At 34.1% G+C, this 16,334-nt stretch overlaps 1 protein-coding gene across 10 annotated transcripts in view; it reads right to left on the bottom strand.

The window, feature by feature from the left end:
• Positions 1-14,704, bottom strand: part of LOC127717495 (mannose-1-phosphate guanyltransferase alpha-A-like) — a 29,381-nt gene extending 14,677 nt beyond the window's left edge. For all 10 annotated transcript variants that reach the window (XM_052223163.1, XM_052223164.1, XM_052223166.1 and 7 more), the window contains exons 1-5: positions 14,607-14,704; positions 9,087-9,184; positions 7,994-8,097; positions 1,180-1,372; positions 848-907 (exon numbers count right to left, since the gene is read on the bottom strand). In XM_052223163.1, the coding sequence (XP_052079123.1) occupies positions 848-907; positions 1,180-1,372; positions 7,994-8,097; positions 9,087-9,184; positions 14,607-14,646 (495 nt within the window). In that variant the 5' untranslated portion in view covers positions 14,647-14,704. The remainder of the gene's footprint in view (positions 1-847; positions 908-1,179; positions 1,373-7,993; positions 8,098-9,086; positions 9,185-14,606) is intronic.
• Positions 14,705-16,334: the final 1,630 nt, after the last annotated feature.

The following is a 16,334-nucleotide window of genomic DNA, read 5'->3' as shown; positions in this document are numbered from 1 at the left end:
TAACCTCATAAGGTAAATCGATCACGTGGTGTAAACAATCTGTGTTGAACTGGTTTGAACTGGTCAAATTTCACCTGGAATTTTATACGGCACGGAAAAGATTTAACAAGTTGTTTAAAACTTTACCGATTTACGATTTTTTAACTGAAAATTTTAGCACCACAGAGAAAAATTATACATCGCGGTAAGAACGATACCACCACGGTAAACAATTATACATCTCGGGGCCCGCGGTCCTTTAAGGGCCTGGGGAGAACACTGTTGCCTTTTTAAAGCTGATTATAAATGCCCCATACAATTTCAGACAAAGTATTAAAATGTTGCATTATTTTACGATACTTATTAATAAAACATGCTTGTAGAAGAATGTCCATTTGAACTTTTCCCAACTGGCAATTGGACCCTAATTAAAATGGTTTAAATCTAAAAACAAGAATGTGTCCATAGTACAGGGATGCCTTGACCAAAAACTTTAACCTGAAGCGGGACATTGGACGGACGCACAGGCCGAAAAAAAAATGCCCCTAAGTGGGGCATAAAAATAATTCAATGATGTCATTTACATCAATTGATCTAGGGCAGCAGGGTAAATCATTCATATAAAGCTTACGACGTGGGTGTATGATTGGAACATTCCAAATAAATCATGAGGTTGAAGAACAGCTGGTATACAAAATATTTGTAGTTTACCACGGTACATGTACTCAAAGCAATGGAATTATGTTATAATAGAAGTAATTTTGCCTTATTTTTAATACATTTTTTTTTTTTTTTTTTAAAAAGGCAAGCACAGGATGCGCCCGAGCCCAAATTGCTGCCTGAATCCAATTGTGATTAAGAGTCCTACCTCATGTGTGTCTTTGTTTTCTACAATACAACCATAATTCAGGGACTGTTGTCTTGTTGCCTGTAAAAAAAAAATATTCATTGCATTTTTTAAATGTTTGATTTTTATGTGCAACTTATTACTCTATATAATATACACTCTGAAAAAATGTGGTGGGGTTACATCAGCAGGTGCGATTGATTCCAATTTTAATTTGACTAAATGTTATAATGTAGGAGAATTTCAAAAAAATTCCTCTGTAGATCGATTGTTACTCAGTTTTCAAAGTGCCTTCCCTGAGTTCATGGAATGTGTCAATGGAAATCCCTTAATACAAACTGATAATGGTTTACCTCTATGCCTAAGATGGTACAGTATACTCCTTTCCCTCTTTTTCTATGTGCCTGTAACATTTCCTTCAAAGGGAAATCTCCGCAGACATCTGAATTCATGACAAAGAAATAATCTGGTTGTCCTGCCAAAATCTGGTCCCGAAAGTGATAAAGACCTCCTGCTGTACCAAGGGCTGTGTACTCCTGTAAATATCTAAAAATCAAAGCACGAAAGCGCTGTAAAGGCAGTTAATTACAGGTTGTGAGTATTTTAAGTCCAGTTATATCATTATCTTGCATAGTACAGTGTACTTATCAGAGGTGGCTTTCAGTATTTAAGATTTAGAGTTCTCTAATGATATTCAATAAGTTTTATGAATGTCATATTCTGAGCACTATATGAAGGCGATTGATCTCACTTGTTTATGAACTAGTGCATTATGTCCAGTTTGTACCTTTTTTATCTATGTTTATAGTCAAATTAGTTGTCAAAGGTACCAGGATTATAATTTAATACACCAGACGTGTGTTTCGTCTACATAAGACTCATCAGTGACGTTCAGATCAAAATAGTAACAAAGCCAAACAAGTACAAAGTTGAAGAGCATTGAGGACCCAAAATTCCAAAAAGTTGTGCCAAATACGGCTAAGGTAATCTATTCCTTGGATAAGGAAATCCTTAGTTTTTTCATTGGCAATCATAACACATCTCCTTATTTATATAATGATCTATATTCAACGACCTCAGGTACAAAAAAAATGTATGTAACTAAACTATGATGGGAAACCTTTGACTTCTTTCTTTATATAAACTTTTGATTTGGTACCATAGAACTATGTAGAGTAAATGTACATTGCAACATGTCAACTCATTCAACTCCAAGCAAAATTATATTTCCAAGCATAAAGTAATTTATGAATGAAATAAAATGCTCCGCTGGGGCGCAGCTTGATACGACCGCAGAGGTCGAACCCTGAACAGTTGGGGCAAGTATGAACACAACATTCAAGCTTGATTCAGCACTGAATTTGGATTGTAATTAAATATTTGACACAGCATAGGTTTCTTGTTTTTTGCCCCTTTTTGGCCCCTAATTCCTAAAATTTGGAGGCAATTACCCCCAAAATCAATCCCAGCATTCCCTTTGTGGTATGGTACCTTGCAGTACAATTTCAGAGAGATCCATACACTTGAACACAAGTTATTGTCTGGAAACTAGAAAAATGCTTATTTTTGGCCCCTTATTCCTAAACTTTTTGGGCAATTACCCCCAAACTCAATTCCAGCTTTCCCTTTGTGATATGGAACCTTGTAGTACAATTTCATAAAGATCCATACACTTAAACACAAGTTATTGCCATGAAACTAGAAAAATGCTTGTTTTTTGCCCCTTTTTGGCCCCCAATTCCTAAAATTTGGAGGCAATTACCCCCAAATTCAATCCCAGCATTCCCTTTGTGATATGGAACCTTGTGATACAATGTCAGAGAGATTCATAGACTTGCACACAAGTTATTGTCATGAAACTAGAAAAATGCTTGTTTTTTGCCCCTTTTTGGCCCCTAATTCCTAAAATTTGGAGGCAATGCACCCCAAAATCAATCCCAGCATTCCCTTTGTGATATGGAACCTTGTGGTACAATGTCAGAGAGATCCATACACTTACACACAAGTTATGTCTGGAAGTTACAAAAATGCTTATTTTTGGCCCCTTTTTGGCCCCTAATTCCTTAACTGTTGGTACCATAACCCCCACTTTCCTTTTGTGGTATTGAACCTTATTTTAAAATTTCATTGAGATCCATTCACTTAAACTAAAGTTAGAGTGTGAAAACTAATGTGTCTTCGGACGACGACGCCGGACGACGCCAACGTCATACCAATATACGACCACAAAAATTTTTTTGCGGTCGTATAAAAAGGAGTTCTTAATTAAGAAATAAACTGATTCTCTGAGCGCAGCTGGATACACCCGCACAGGTACTACCCTGAACAGCTGGGGCAAAAATGGACACAATATTCAAGCTTGATACAGGTCTGAATTTGGATTGTAATTAAATATTTGACATATTATAGTTTCTGAAAAAATGTAGTCAATGAACTTGAAATCGGTTATATGAATTGAATTTATATTCAATTAAAGATTTCTTGCTGTTGTGCAATACACTGTGCTGTTAGGCCGTTAGTTTTCTTGTTTGAATTGTTTTACATTGTCATTTCTGGGCCTTTTATAGCTGACTGTGCGGTATGGGCTTTGCTCATTGTTGAAGGCCTTACTGTGACCTATAGCTGTTAATTTCTGTGTCATTTGGTCTCTTGTGCATGTGTGGAGAGTTGTCTCATTGGCAATCATACCACATCTTCTTTTTTATATTTACATCAACAGATATAAAAAATTCACCAAAGTCAAGGTGAGACAACAAAACTTAGTTGTAAGATCTCTGAAATTTTTTACAGGGTACGAGTTTTTCTCATTGTTGGAGATTGTACGGTGACAGTAACACCTGTAACTGCTTAAACCCATTTCTTATGCACTTTAGTTTGATAAACTCACTGAATATCATACCACATCTCCTTATTTTTATATGATTACAATTTACATGTGCATGTAATTGTAAATATATATATATCAGAACAAAATTCATTGCGTCACTTTTATTTATGCATCCTTTGGCACAATACAAGTTCTAAAATTACACAACATAAAACAACTAAATGTTATTTCAGATGAAAGTTTTGTTTCAGTTCCATTCATAGGATTTATTAGAATTTTAGTATGTTTTGCCAAGTCCAATAATTCGCTCTATGTGACATAGAGACATAGTTGACTAAACCACCAGGTGTCGAACATTCAAGAATTTTCAGTGTTTCTGTTTTTATTTGATGAAAAGGTTGCCTGAGCTCTAGGAGCTTTAGGTTTTATCACGGGATATTCTGTGCTGTCAATAATAATCCAAGTCGTAGGAAACTTTAATTTGAAGTTGGATGGTGAAAAATACCTGACTAAACCACTAGATGGCCAAGTGTTAGCCTCACACCACTGTTTAGACATAAAAACAATCCATGTATACACAATATTCTTAACACTAGATTCAATCTAGAATCTAGACAGTTCAAAGTTGGTTGTATGATGTCTCAATTTCATCAAAGTCATAAAAAAACTGATTTTCAACTGACACCCTATCAATTTGAAAATATATGTATCTCAAACAATGTGCTGCTGGACCAAGTGTGGTCAAAACAAATAAAAATTTAGTATACAACTCTTAACCGGTATAAAAATGCATGGCTGTGTCACGTGTCTTCATTTCAAAATTCTCTGCTGAAAACATAGGCATTGATGGTGTTTGCGTAATTCCATCTGTGAAGCTCAACATTAGCTCGGCAGTTGGTGGTGGACAGTCATAAATCCTTTCTGCAGTATGAATGACTTCTTCAGGAAAACCAACTTTACAATCAAAACTTTCCTCTAGATTTCTACTACAATATTCATCAAGTTTAGTTCTTTTGTTTTCACAGGAAACTGCCCTGATTTTTCTTTTTGCGGACGATTCAGTCTCTTGCTTGGTCCAGGAAAATAGGCTGGGAATTGCAGTAGACTTAAGTCTCTGTATGGTGGGTTTGCGCCCTGAAAAAGGTTATAAAACATTTGTTTTTTTTTTTATTAAATGAACTTCCATTAGCAATGTATACTTTGTACTACCTGGCGAAATATTAACTAGATTTATTCATTACAATCTGGATAAAACTATGTTTGCCTGATTCAATGTATGTTATGTAAATCCTAAGGACAAACAATGAGAGACTTATGCAACAAAAGTACATTGTTTGTACCTAAATAACTATAATATAGATGAGAGCATGTCATTGTTTTGTTCCTGTTAACATTGTCATTGATATTTTTCAAGAAAGTCTATGAGGCATAGCTTATGCATTCCTGTCATTACTACATTAGCATAATTACTGCTAAAATAATTCTCAGTATGATATACCTCTTGTAAGAAATCATTATAATTGTAGCAATCACCAAAAAATCTCAAACAGATCACATTGAATCGTAATCCAAAAAATTATGACGTCTTGAATTACCCATGTTACCCACCCCCTTTTATTCTAAAACGATAATTGCGGTTGTAAACAGACTTTGGTTTATTCGCATGGCGATTACATATATAACTATATATTTCACAAAGAAAATAGAGTTTTACCATGAATAGTTTCCTGCACGTAGTCTTTTTCAGTAAAACGTGCCTTGCAAACAACAGCTGATTGAGATCGACTCCACGATATCATCGTGTTCTCGTCCAATCTGCGTATGGGCCATGGCGTTGATCCAACTTTTCCTTCTTTTTAAGTCATTTGGAAATGCATGTCCTCCTCTTAAATGACATCCAGGTACACAACAACAAGTACTTGGCATCGTTAATTAAAAATATAACTGAAATAGTTGCACAGTGCAGAAACCGGAAGAAGAGGAACAGGATCCGCTACCACGGCGCCACCTATTCAGGAATGATAATTTGCTACTTTATATAACTGCGAAAATAACGTCAGACGCGTTCACGTGCATAAACAGAAATGCGCTTTAAATTGTATAATATAATTCATGTTCAGTCGACCTTTAATTATAATATCAACGACTGAAATGATTTATAAACATCTAGATTGCAGATAACACTCGAAATTAACCCGAGCTCTTTCCACACGGAATTCAAATAATTCTAGTTTGTCAATGGGTTGACTGCTTATAATGCAAAATACTAATATATCAAAAGTTTTTAAAACTAACAAAACACAATGATCGTTTCTCTATTTCCCAATGTAAATGAAATGAAACAAAAAACATTTTATATCGCAATAAGAAGAGGAGAGAATTCAACATTTCCGGATCTACTTGGAGTCTAATGACCCCCCACGTAGATAAGTTGGATATCGCGGAAGGAAGGATTAACCCGGCAACTAGAAAGGCATTAAAGCACTGCCTTTAAAAAATGGAATAAAAAAAAATATTTCAATAAAAATTTCAGAATTTACAAAACCTTTGATATTAGAGGATAGGAGGGACGACAATCTAGGTGTTGTGTGCAAAATTTTTCTTGTCACGTGGTAGTACGTTGGTACGATTCTATCTTCCGTTCAGCAATTTTGAATATTGTAAAAGATCAATTTGTATGTGTTTTAAAATCAAATGTACTCTACTGCATTCATGGAAAATATATCAAGTTTTCACATAGATAGAATTATTGATGATCAAAAATCACTTTTACATAAAAAATTAAATGTATTTTTTACTTCTTTTTGGTAAATTGTATCTTTGAAGATTATATTCCGTAATGGAGTGGATTTTATTTGATGTTTATAAAAAAACAAGGCACAAATTTTTGATAATATTTCGTTAGTTTGCCAGTAGAAATCAATGAAATTAATAACAGATAAGGAATATTGTTCATACGACCTAACACATGAAAGGTCTCCTTAAGTCTCCATCCTTTGTTGCATAGTATGATGCTAAAAAACGATGATTTTCAAATAAAATGTCCAAATATATTTGTCAAATACATGAGTAAATGCGTAAATACATAACCCTTAGGCATAAAAACTACTCTTTTTGTGTAATTTGATTATATTCAAGATAATGTGAAAATGTTTCATCCGAAAAACCATGTAATAAAATAGCTTTTTAAAATTGTGTATAATTGGGGTATTGGTCGGCTTCGTTCTCTATTGTGTTTTCTCGTTTGTTTGTTTTTTTTATTTTTTGTACAGATAAATGTAGAATGAGTACAATATTTATAAAATTTAGTCCCAAATAAAAGCTTAAAATCAGTCAAATGAATTCTTTTAATGTCCATGCCGTATGAAATAAGCCTTGGGGAATAAGCAGTTTAATACGGGATAAGTACGATAAGTATGTATATTCCCGACAAATAATGACAATTACCAAATTAGTTTATTATGTGTACATGAATGTATATTGTATAACCGTTACAACTGTGTATAAAAAATTAAATGATTATATTTATAATCTCAGTCAGCAAATTTTGGGTGTCCAGGTGATGTTCATGCCACGAACTGCTTGTAATAAATGACACATTATCCATTGTTATCACTGCGACCGATTGATAATATAAGACAAATCTGTGTGCCATGTGCAGAGTGTCGTCCCTCTTCTGCTTTGATATTGTATTTAAACATTTATATTTTTTTTAAAGCAATATACATGAACATGCGTTTTATAAATCTTTCATTTAAAATTGAACATGTGATGAGAGCTTGCCAGTTACTGTAACAGTTCAAAGTTCATTGCTTTTACCACCACCAATGAAAGTGACTGACACAAAATTGTGTTAAATTATATAAACATTTTTCAAGGCCTTGCATCACATGTACAGTTCAAATTCTACAAAGTCATTATGTTGAAAAAAACAAATTAAAGTAACATGCTAATATCTTTTTCCTATCAATGACCCTAAGTGTTTTATTAAGTGTTTCGAAACAATGACCCTAAGTGTTTTATAAAGTGTTTCATAATGATGACCCTAAGTGTTTTATAATGTGACATTGGTATGCTGCTAACTGTTTTTGCTATACTCATGATATATTATATCATCTTTTATTACATGATACAGGGAAGATAAGCTGTTGTAACTCAAAGTATTTATCATCTTTAAATAAAACTTTATTATTATTATTATTATAATCAGACAATTTTGATTTGATGTTAGGTTTAGTGATCTTGATTAAGTAATAATAAGCATATTTTTCCTAAGCTTATGTTTTGAATGTTGTTATTTCTGGAATTTTATATTAAAAACTATGGAAACAGCATTAAACCTGATTTGAATTTTAAATTCCATCTGTGCTGAATTAATAAATCTTGTAAGGGCATCGTTAGGCTGGAAAAATCCAATTAATATAACCTCCTTTATGTCTGGTACCTGGAAACGAAATTAAGACATAGGTAGAATAAACTGTTTTAGTCTTAGATACATGATTTTTGTTTACAACTTGGTATTGGCTTTGAACTAGCAGTCAGTAACTGTGAGTATTATTACTCTCAGATCTGTACTTAGTGTCTTTTTGTTGTGGGGATCCACTCTGTATTTTTGTTAGATGGCTTTCTGATTTGTATCCTTCTGATGAGTTAAGCCCTTTTCAACTGATTTTTATAGTTTGTTCTTATGTTGTACTGTTACACCACTGTCCTAGGTTAGGGGAGGGTTGGCGTGGTCAAACTATATGTAGTTTAACCCGATACATTCTGTTTGTGCCTGTCCCAAAGTCAGGAGCCTGTAATTCAGTGGTTGTTGTTTCTTGCTGTATATCATATTTGTTTTTGTTCATTATTTTGTACATAAATCAGGCCGTTAGTTTTCTCGTTTGAATTGTTTTATATTGTCATTTCGGGGCTCTTTATAGCTGACTATGCGGTATGGCTTTTACTCATTGTTGAAGGCTGTACAGTGACCTTTAGTTGTTAATTTCTGTGTCATTTGGTCACTTGTGGAGAATTGTCTCATTCTTCTATCATACATGTAGGCTAGGCCGGGCATAAAAATAGTGCTTTCAGCATTGTTCAGAATAATTACAACAAAGCGAAAACCTATCATGCCTATGAAAATGCAAAAAATTTGGGAATGACTTCATTGAAAACTAGGAGACAAAAGTTTGGAAAGGTTGATTTATTCACATGAAGCGAAACCAGATGATACATGTAGTGCTTTAAAGTCATACAAGTTTCATTCTCCCAAAGTCTAATCAAGTAAAGCTAACAGTTTGAGTGATAAAAGGGCCATTTAAGGCATTCTACGAAGTTTACTCAACTTTACTGAATATACATGTATCCTACTCTCCTGCACTTGTTACTTTTTGTTAGCAATCATGTGTGGTCAATCATCATGATCATAGTACATTAGGACTGACTCACCTTACTACAGGCTTCTATGTGATGATAAATAACAGGAAAGCCCGCTACAGGAAACAAGGGCTTGGCCAACTCCAGTGATAAAGGTCTGAATCTGGTACCTTAATAAAGCAAATAAATGCATGTTACTATTAAATTTACAATCTTAATACTGTTCTTGTATCTTGTACAATTCTTATCCTAATGTGTTAATCAACAAAGTACTTGAACAAAGCTTGCTATGTGGTATGGGGTTTGCTCATTGTTGAAGGCCTGATTCACTTTTTCATCAGCATAATGTTTTGCCTCAAAATTGTGTTGTTTCCCTCTTCCCTTCTTCATTTATTCTTTATGTACAATTATCCAAATTTAAGTTTTTGTTAGTTTAAAACGGTTTAATTTTTTTTTAAATGTGTTTTAATATTCTAAAAGTTTAATCTTTCTGAACTAGGGGCATCTGTGGTCAAAGTAGTCTGACTATTGTATCACTAGCGTGTCAACACTGAGGTTGTGAGGTCAACTCCCACGTGTGGCAGGTGCCCTTGATTCCTATCTTAATTGTCTAGAATTATCAGATTTCCTACCGAAGGTCGACTCAGTGGTTCTCTCCAGGCACTTCAGCTTTCTCCGCTAATAAAAACTGACCACCACGAAATAGCACAATAGTGCTGAAAGTGGTATTTAACACCAATCAATCAATCTTTCTGAAATTATCTAGCCATTGTTTGCATATATACATTTTCAAGATTATAGTTTACGTAATTAGCAAAGATTAATTATAATCATCCATAACCTCATATAATATTCAAAACGGGAAATTGAAGTTTAGATAAAAGAAGAGGTGTGAATCAACAATGACAACAATAATTAATGACTTAACAGCTGTACCCAATGATGGCAATTCATTATTTGTTTTGCCTTTGATTCCAGAATAAAAAGAGACGCCTAATAAATTAAATCATATGTTGTTGATGTATGCTTTAGTTCTAAGATTATTTATTGATGTGGCTTGCTACAAGCTCTGTTGTTTTTAAAGTTGCATAAAGATATATATGAATTAACCCAATTACACAAGCTCATTAATTACATGTACAGGTCATTGTGTGTTTGTTTCTTTTTAATATTTTTACATTTCCTGTCAATTGTCTTCTGTCTGCATGGTCTGGACAGTTTATAACATTTAAAATCTTTAAAAAATATAGTTTTTATCATGTTTATTTTATATCAAAATTCATGAAATTAAAGCATGCATCCATTTGATTTTGATACAGAAAATAAATTATGTTAGAAGTCAGTGGTAGTGGTTCAAACCCTTTGGAGATTCACAGACATGGACAGTTTTTCTGATCTAGCTGCCAACTCAAGTCAGCACTCTAATTGATTGAGCTGAAGAAGGACTTCTTAACTCAACTGCTTACAGCTGGTCAAGTATCTACTATACATTCTATACAAGGCAAGCAATCCTGTCACACCACAAAGGAAAAGTGATTGTTTTATGACATCAATAGTTCTAGTGTTTCCTACAGGAGGTTTTGGCATGGTATGGCGCCCTGCCTTGTTTCCTACAGGAGGTTTTGGCATGGTATGGCGCCCTGCCGTGTTTCCTACAGGAGGTTTTGGCGTGGTATGGCGCCCTGCCGTGTTTTCTTGACGCCCTGCCCTTTTTAGGAAAACAATTTGGTGCCATGCCCTTTTTCCATTGTATTTTAGAACGCCCCGCCGTAATTTAATATTGGTTCTGCAAGTCATCTTTTAGCAAGACCATTTCGAGTTATTTCCCTTGGAACGAAATCAAAATTTTAATGGCTGACATTTTATTGAATTTCGTAATTATGTTTGAACAGATTTGAAGCGACAGAGTACAAATACAATTCATGATTAAATCTAATAGGGACAACATCCATTTGCACCTCTACGAATTTAAAAGGGAACCAGGCCATTGTTTAAGTTAAAATTTTACGATACATGGGATGAAAATTACCGCTGATTACATAAACAATCCGATGTTTATTTATATTTTGTATTTATAATATTCGGTCGGTCAAGACGTCAGAATTTGGATGTGAGTTAACGACATTTACGACGGCTTTCATACTGTTGTTATCTTAATAAAATAAAAGTTATGAATGTAGTTTTGAATAGTACGAAAAATCAACAACATTTCAATAAAAAAAAAAACACAAAAAAACACAGATGGAAAAAAGATGAAAAGCAGAAGAATATGTATAGTAAGTCTTGCTATACAAATCTTTGAATATCCTAAATCTATTTGTACAGTTATGAGCCAAGGTAGCTTTGATTGGTATAAACATGCGAGATCCAAAAGGTATTCAGCACTTCTTTTGTGCATCTAAATAGCAATGCATTGCATATGCTCTTGGTCATGCAAAGTCCACTTTCACAACACATCCTTAGACAATCAGTCTCAGTGATCCAGTATTAAAGTTTATAACTAGAGTTATTGATTGAAATGAGGCAGTTGCACAATGAACATGATCAAGATTCTATTAGCTGAGTCTAGAAGTGATAATTTCAGTAACAAAAGGAATTACAATGTAAATTAACAACCTAAAAGTAATATTCATATCTTTCTTTCTTACCAATAAATATGAAACAATAGTCATGATAGTATATTCGATTAAATCCCTATCCATTACAGTGCCTTTATATCTATGTAAAGAGTGCCCTAAAAGTGTAGTCCTCCGCGCAAAGGGTGCCCTTAAAATATAGCCAATCGCGCTAAGAGTGCCCTCTGAGAAAAAAATTACCCTGCCCTTTTCAAAAGCTGCAGGAAACACTAAGTTCAAGTGTCACAAATTATTGGGTTAAGTCACAAATGCATAGGCACTTGTTTCATGCAATGGTAAAAGTCCCCTCCCTCATTCTAAAATGATAGCGGCCTTTATAAAATTGAGAATGTAAATCGGGAATGTGTCAAAGAGACAACAACCCGACTAATACGCAGACTACAGCCGAAGGCCACCAATGGGTCTTCAATGCAGCGAGAACAAACAAATATGTATACTAGTTCAGTGATAATGGACGTCATACTAAACTCCAAATTATACACAGGAACCTAAAATTAAAAAATGATACAAGACTAACAAAGGCCAGAGGCTCCTGACTTGGGACAGGCGCAAAAATGCGACGGGGTTAAACATGTTTTTTGAGATCTCAACCCTCCCCCTATACCTCTAGCCAATGTAGAAAAAACAAACGCATACCCTCACATGAAATAAGTGCCTGCAGGGGTGAAACTTAACTTTGTCAGGCCAGTAGCCAGCTGGGCTACTAGACTTGAAAATCAGTTAGCCCAGACAAAAAGTTAGTAGCCCACTTTATTTCACTATGAGTATCACCGGTGAAGCCAATAAAGCGGGCCGAACTTGCTAGGGGGGTTTGGGGGTATGCCCCCCCAAGAAAATTTTGAAATTTTAGACTCAAAACCCTGCATTCTGAGCATACCTGGCGGTGATTTAGATGCTTGGGAAAATGTAAATTTTGTCTTATTTTTGTTGTTGACTTCAATCAAATTTAATTAAAAAAAAATCATTTACCAAATGGGGATCTTCATACCCCATTGTACCCTGTGTACCAGTTTTTTTTTTAATATCTTTTTAAGACAACTAAAGAATTCTCTGTCCTTAAATACATGTAGATGATCGATGAAATATTTAATTTTATTTCTTTAATAATCTAATTTATTAAATATCTTGATCGATTTATTTTGCGTAACTACGTACATTTGTAAACAAATGACCCCCCTTTTTTCTCAAAAGACTTGTACAGTACACGTATTTCAAAAGCATTGTCATAAAATTGATATCTCCTCTGATTTTCTCTTTTTTGTAAACTGTTCAGTAAGTAGGAAACTAAAATCATTTTGAACTAATTTTATCTATTTGTGGTCGACAATATTCTACTTTCGTTTTTGACCTTCATTCTCTGGACACCACGTGGGCTTTGAAAAGGGAACTACAAAAGGTACTGTTTTCCAGATTCTTAACATTATTATATATTATACGTTCTTTTATTTCACTGATATTATTTCATAACATGCTATTGTCATCTTCTCTGAATTTCTTCGCTTTCTTGAAGCCAAAACCGAACAGGGTATTTGATCGCTTCATATTGTAAATGACCATCAGAACGTCTCTCTTGTTATCCTTGCAAACATACGATACTTTCCGGACTTTAAATAGACGACCAATCAGTGACCTGAATTAACTTGAACTATATAGTGATCACTCCCTCTTAATTGAAAAGGGGAGATATTTTAAAATCCCAAGAGAGGAACGACTTTGTCATAAATGTAAAATACTAGAGGATGAGAAACATTTTTTACTCTATTGTGATTATAATAAAACACTAAGAAATGCCTTTTTTGAACACATATGTACTGAAAATAATAACTTTAATAATTTAAATGAAGAAGAAAAAATTCATTATTTACTAAATCCATCAACGCCTTTACAAACAAATAAGTTAGGATCCTTCTTGAAAAAGTCATTAGAACTGAGGGCAAGGGACTCTTAACAACTTGTTTGTTTTTATAAATTTTGATGCTGTTTTTATTGTGTTTGTTTGATATGTATGTATATATGTTTATTGTGTTAATACATGTTGGTCACAAACTGTAAAGTTTATAAGACAATAAAATATTTTGATTTGATTTGATTTATATTTAGTCAAAGGTAAACACTGATTTTACATCCTTGTTTATCGGGACTGCAACTTTGCGACAATACGACTCTCTACACTTGCCTGTATACATTTTAAAAAGATTTTTTTTTTCTTTTTGAATTTATATTTTTGTCAGTATAGTAGCCGGCACTTGGAGCCATGGTAAACAGCGGATTTCTGTCTGTCAAGTACTTTGTTTTCAATTCGCCACCTGGGCTACCACAACTGAATAAAAAGATCGCCCAGGTCAATTTCTGGTCGCCATGGGCGACTGTTAAGTTTTTTTCCCTGGCCTGTCGTCATGTCGCAGATTCACATATAGCGAAAAAAGACTATCCCCAAAGGGTTAAAGGTGTACGGTAGTGAAGTATTTTTATGTATAAGAAAAAAAAATAACATTTGGACTAGTGCCAGTAGTGGTGTATATGATTGCCAAATTATGAGACAAAGATCCACCAAAGTTCAATATGTTCAAAGACAACTTTATAAACATACAAGTTAAGACACATGCCACATGTGGAGCAGGATCTGCTTACCCTTCCGGAGCAACTGAGATCACCCCCAGTTTTTGGTGGGGTTCCTGTTGCTTAGTCTTTAGTTTTCTATGTTGTGTCATCTGTACTATTATTTGTCTGTTTGTCTTTTTATTTTTGGCCATGGCGTTGTCAGTTTGTTTTCGATCTTTTTCTTCTTCTTCCAAATACTGCCCACAATCAACATGATGAATATTCTGGCAAGTAGCGCATGATTAAAAACAGGTTAAAAACAGGATAAAAACAAATCTATGAGTTTGACTGTCCCTCTGGTATCTTTCGTCCCTCTTTTAAGACAACTGCTATGGACATGTTTATAACATTTTACCTTTGATAGGACCACCGATCAAGATGATTGCTTTCAGCATTATTAGTAAACAAAAAATCGAAGTAAACAAAAATGTTGTCGTGTCAGAGAAACCGGAAGTTTGGATTTCACAAATACAATCCTGGTTGCATCCGGATAAATTTCATTTTCCGGAAAACAAATGAAACTTGACATTAGGATTACTATACAAATCTTTGCTTACAACAAAATAAATAATTGGAATCAGATATTTTTTCATTTTTTCCTGAGTAATCTGGCATCCTGATCAAACAGGTAATTGAATAGTCGAAAAGAATCCCAATAAAAAAAAAGGTAGCGAAGAATGGAAGATGTAGCGACCCTTGATTGTTATACTATGATGACATCATTAGTTCAATACTTTCAATAGTTGTATGACTTCAATAGTTTTATGACACCACAGAGACGGATCGAAACTTATTGAGCTACATTTATGGTTAATCCAGACTTTTCACCTATACCACCTCAAATTTTGTCTAGTTTTGGGGCCTGCGGGTCCCCCTTTTTCAGAATCCTTGATTGGCATCTGCACCAATAGTTACGTTTATGACATCAATACGTTTATGGAATCAATACGTTTATGACATCAATACGTTTATGACATCAATACGTTTATGACATCAATACGTTTATGGGATCAATACGTTTATGGGATCAATACGTTTATGACATCAATACGTTTATGGGATCAATACGTTTATGACATCAATACGTTTATGGGATCAATACGTTTATGACATCAATACGTTTATGACATCAATACGTTTATGGGATCAATACGTTTATGACATCAATACGTTTATGGGATCAATACGTTTATGGGATCAATACGTTTATGACATCAATACGTTTATGGGATCAATACGTTTATGACATCAATACGTTTATGGGATCAATACGTTTATGACATCAATACGTTTATGGGATCAATACGTTTATGACATCAATACGTTTATGACATCAATACGTTTATGACATCAATCCGTTTATGGGATCAATACGTTTATGACATCAATACGTTTATGACATCAATACGTTTATGGGATCAATACGTTTATGGGATCAATACGTTTATGACATCAATACGTTTATGGGATCAATACGTTTATGACATCAATACGTTTATGGGATCAATACGTTTATGACATCAATACGTTTATGGGATCAATACGTGTATGGGATCAATACGTTTATGACATCAATACGTTTATGGGATCAATGCGTTTATGACATCAATACGTTTATGGGATCAATAAGTTTATTGGATCAATACGTTTATGACATCAATACGTTTATGGGATCAATACGTTTATGACATCAATACGTTTATGACATCAATACGTTTATGGGATCAATACGTTTATGGGATCAATGGGATCAATACGTTTATGGGATCAATACGTTTATGACATCAATACGTTTATGACATCAATACGTTTATGGGATCAATACGTTTATGACATCAATACGTTTATGGGATCAATACGTTTATGACATCAATACGTTTATGGGATCAATACGTTTATGGGATAAATACGTTTATGACATCAATACGTTTATGACATCAATACGTTTATGGGATCAATACGTTATGACATCAATACGTTTATGGGATCAATACGTTTATGACATCAATACGTTTATGGGATCAATACGTTTATGGGATCAATACGTTTATGACATCAATACGTTTATGGGATCAATACGTTT

Source organism: Mytilus californianus, unplaced genomic scaffold (genome assembly GCF_021869535.1).
Source record: "Mytilus californianus isolate M0D057914Y unplaced genomic scaffold, xbMytCali1.0.p SCAF_10, whole genome shotgun sequence".
Lineage (NCBI taxonomy): Eukaryota > Metazoa > Mollusca > Bivalvia > Mytilida > Mytilidae > Mytilus > Mytilus californianus.
Note: the sequence above shows the minus strand (reverse complement) of the source record. Positions and strands in the feature narration are given on the sequence as shown.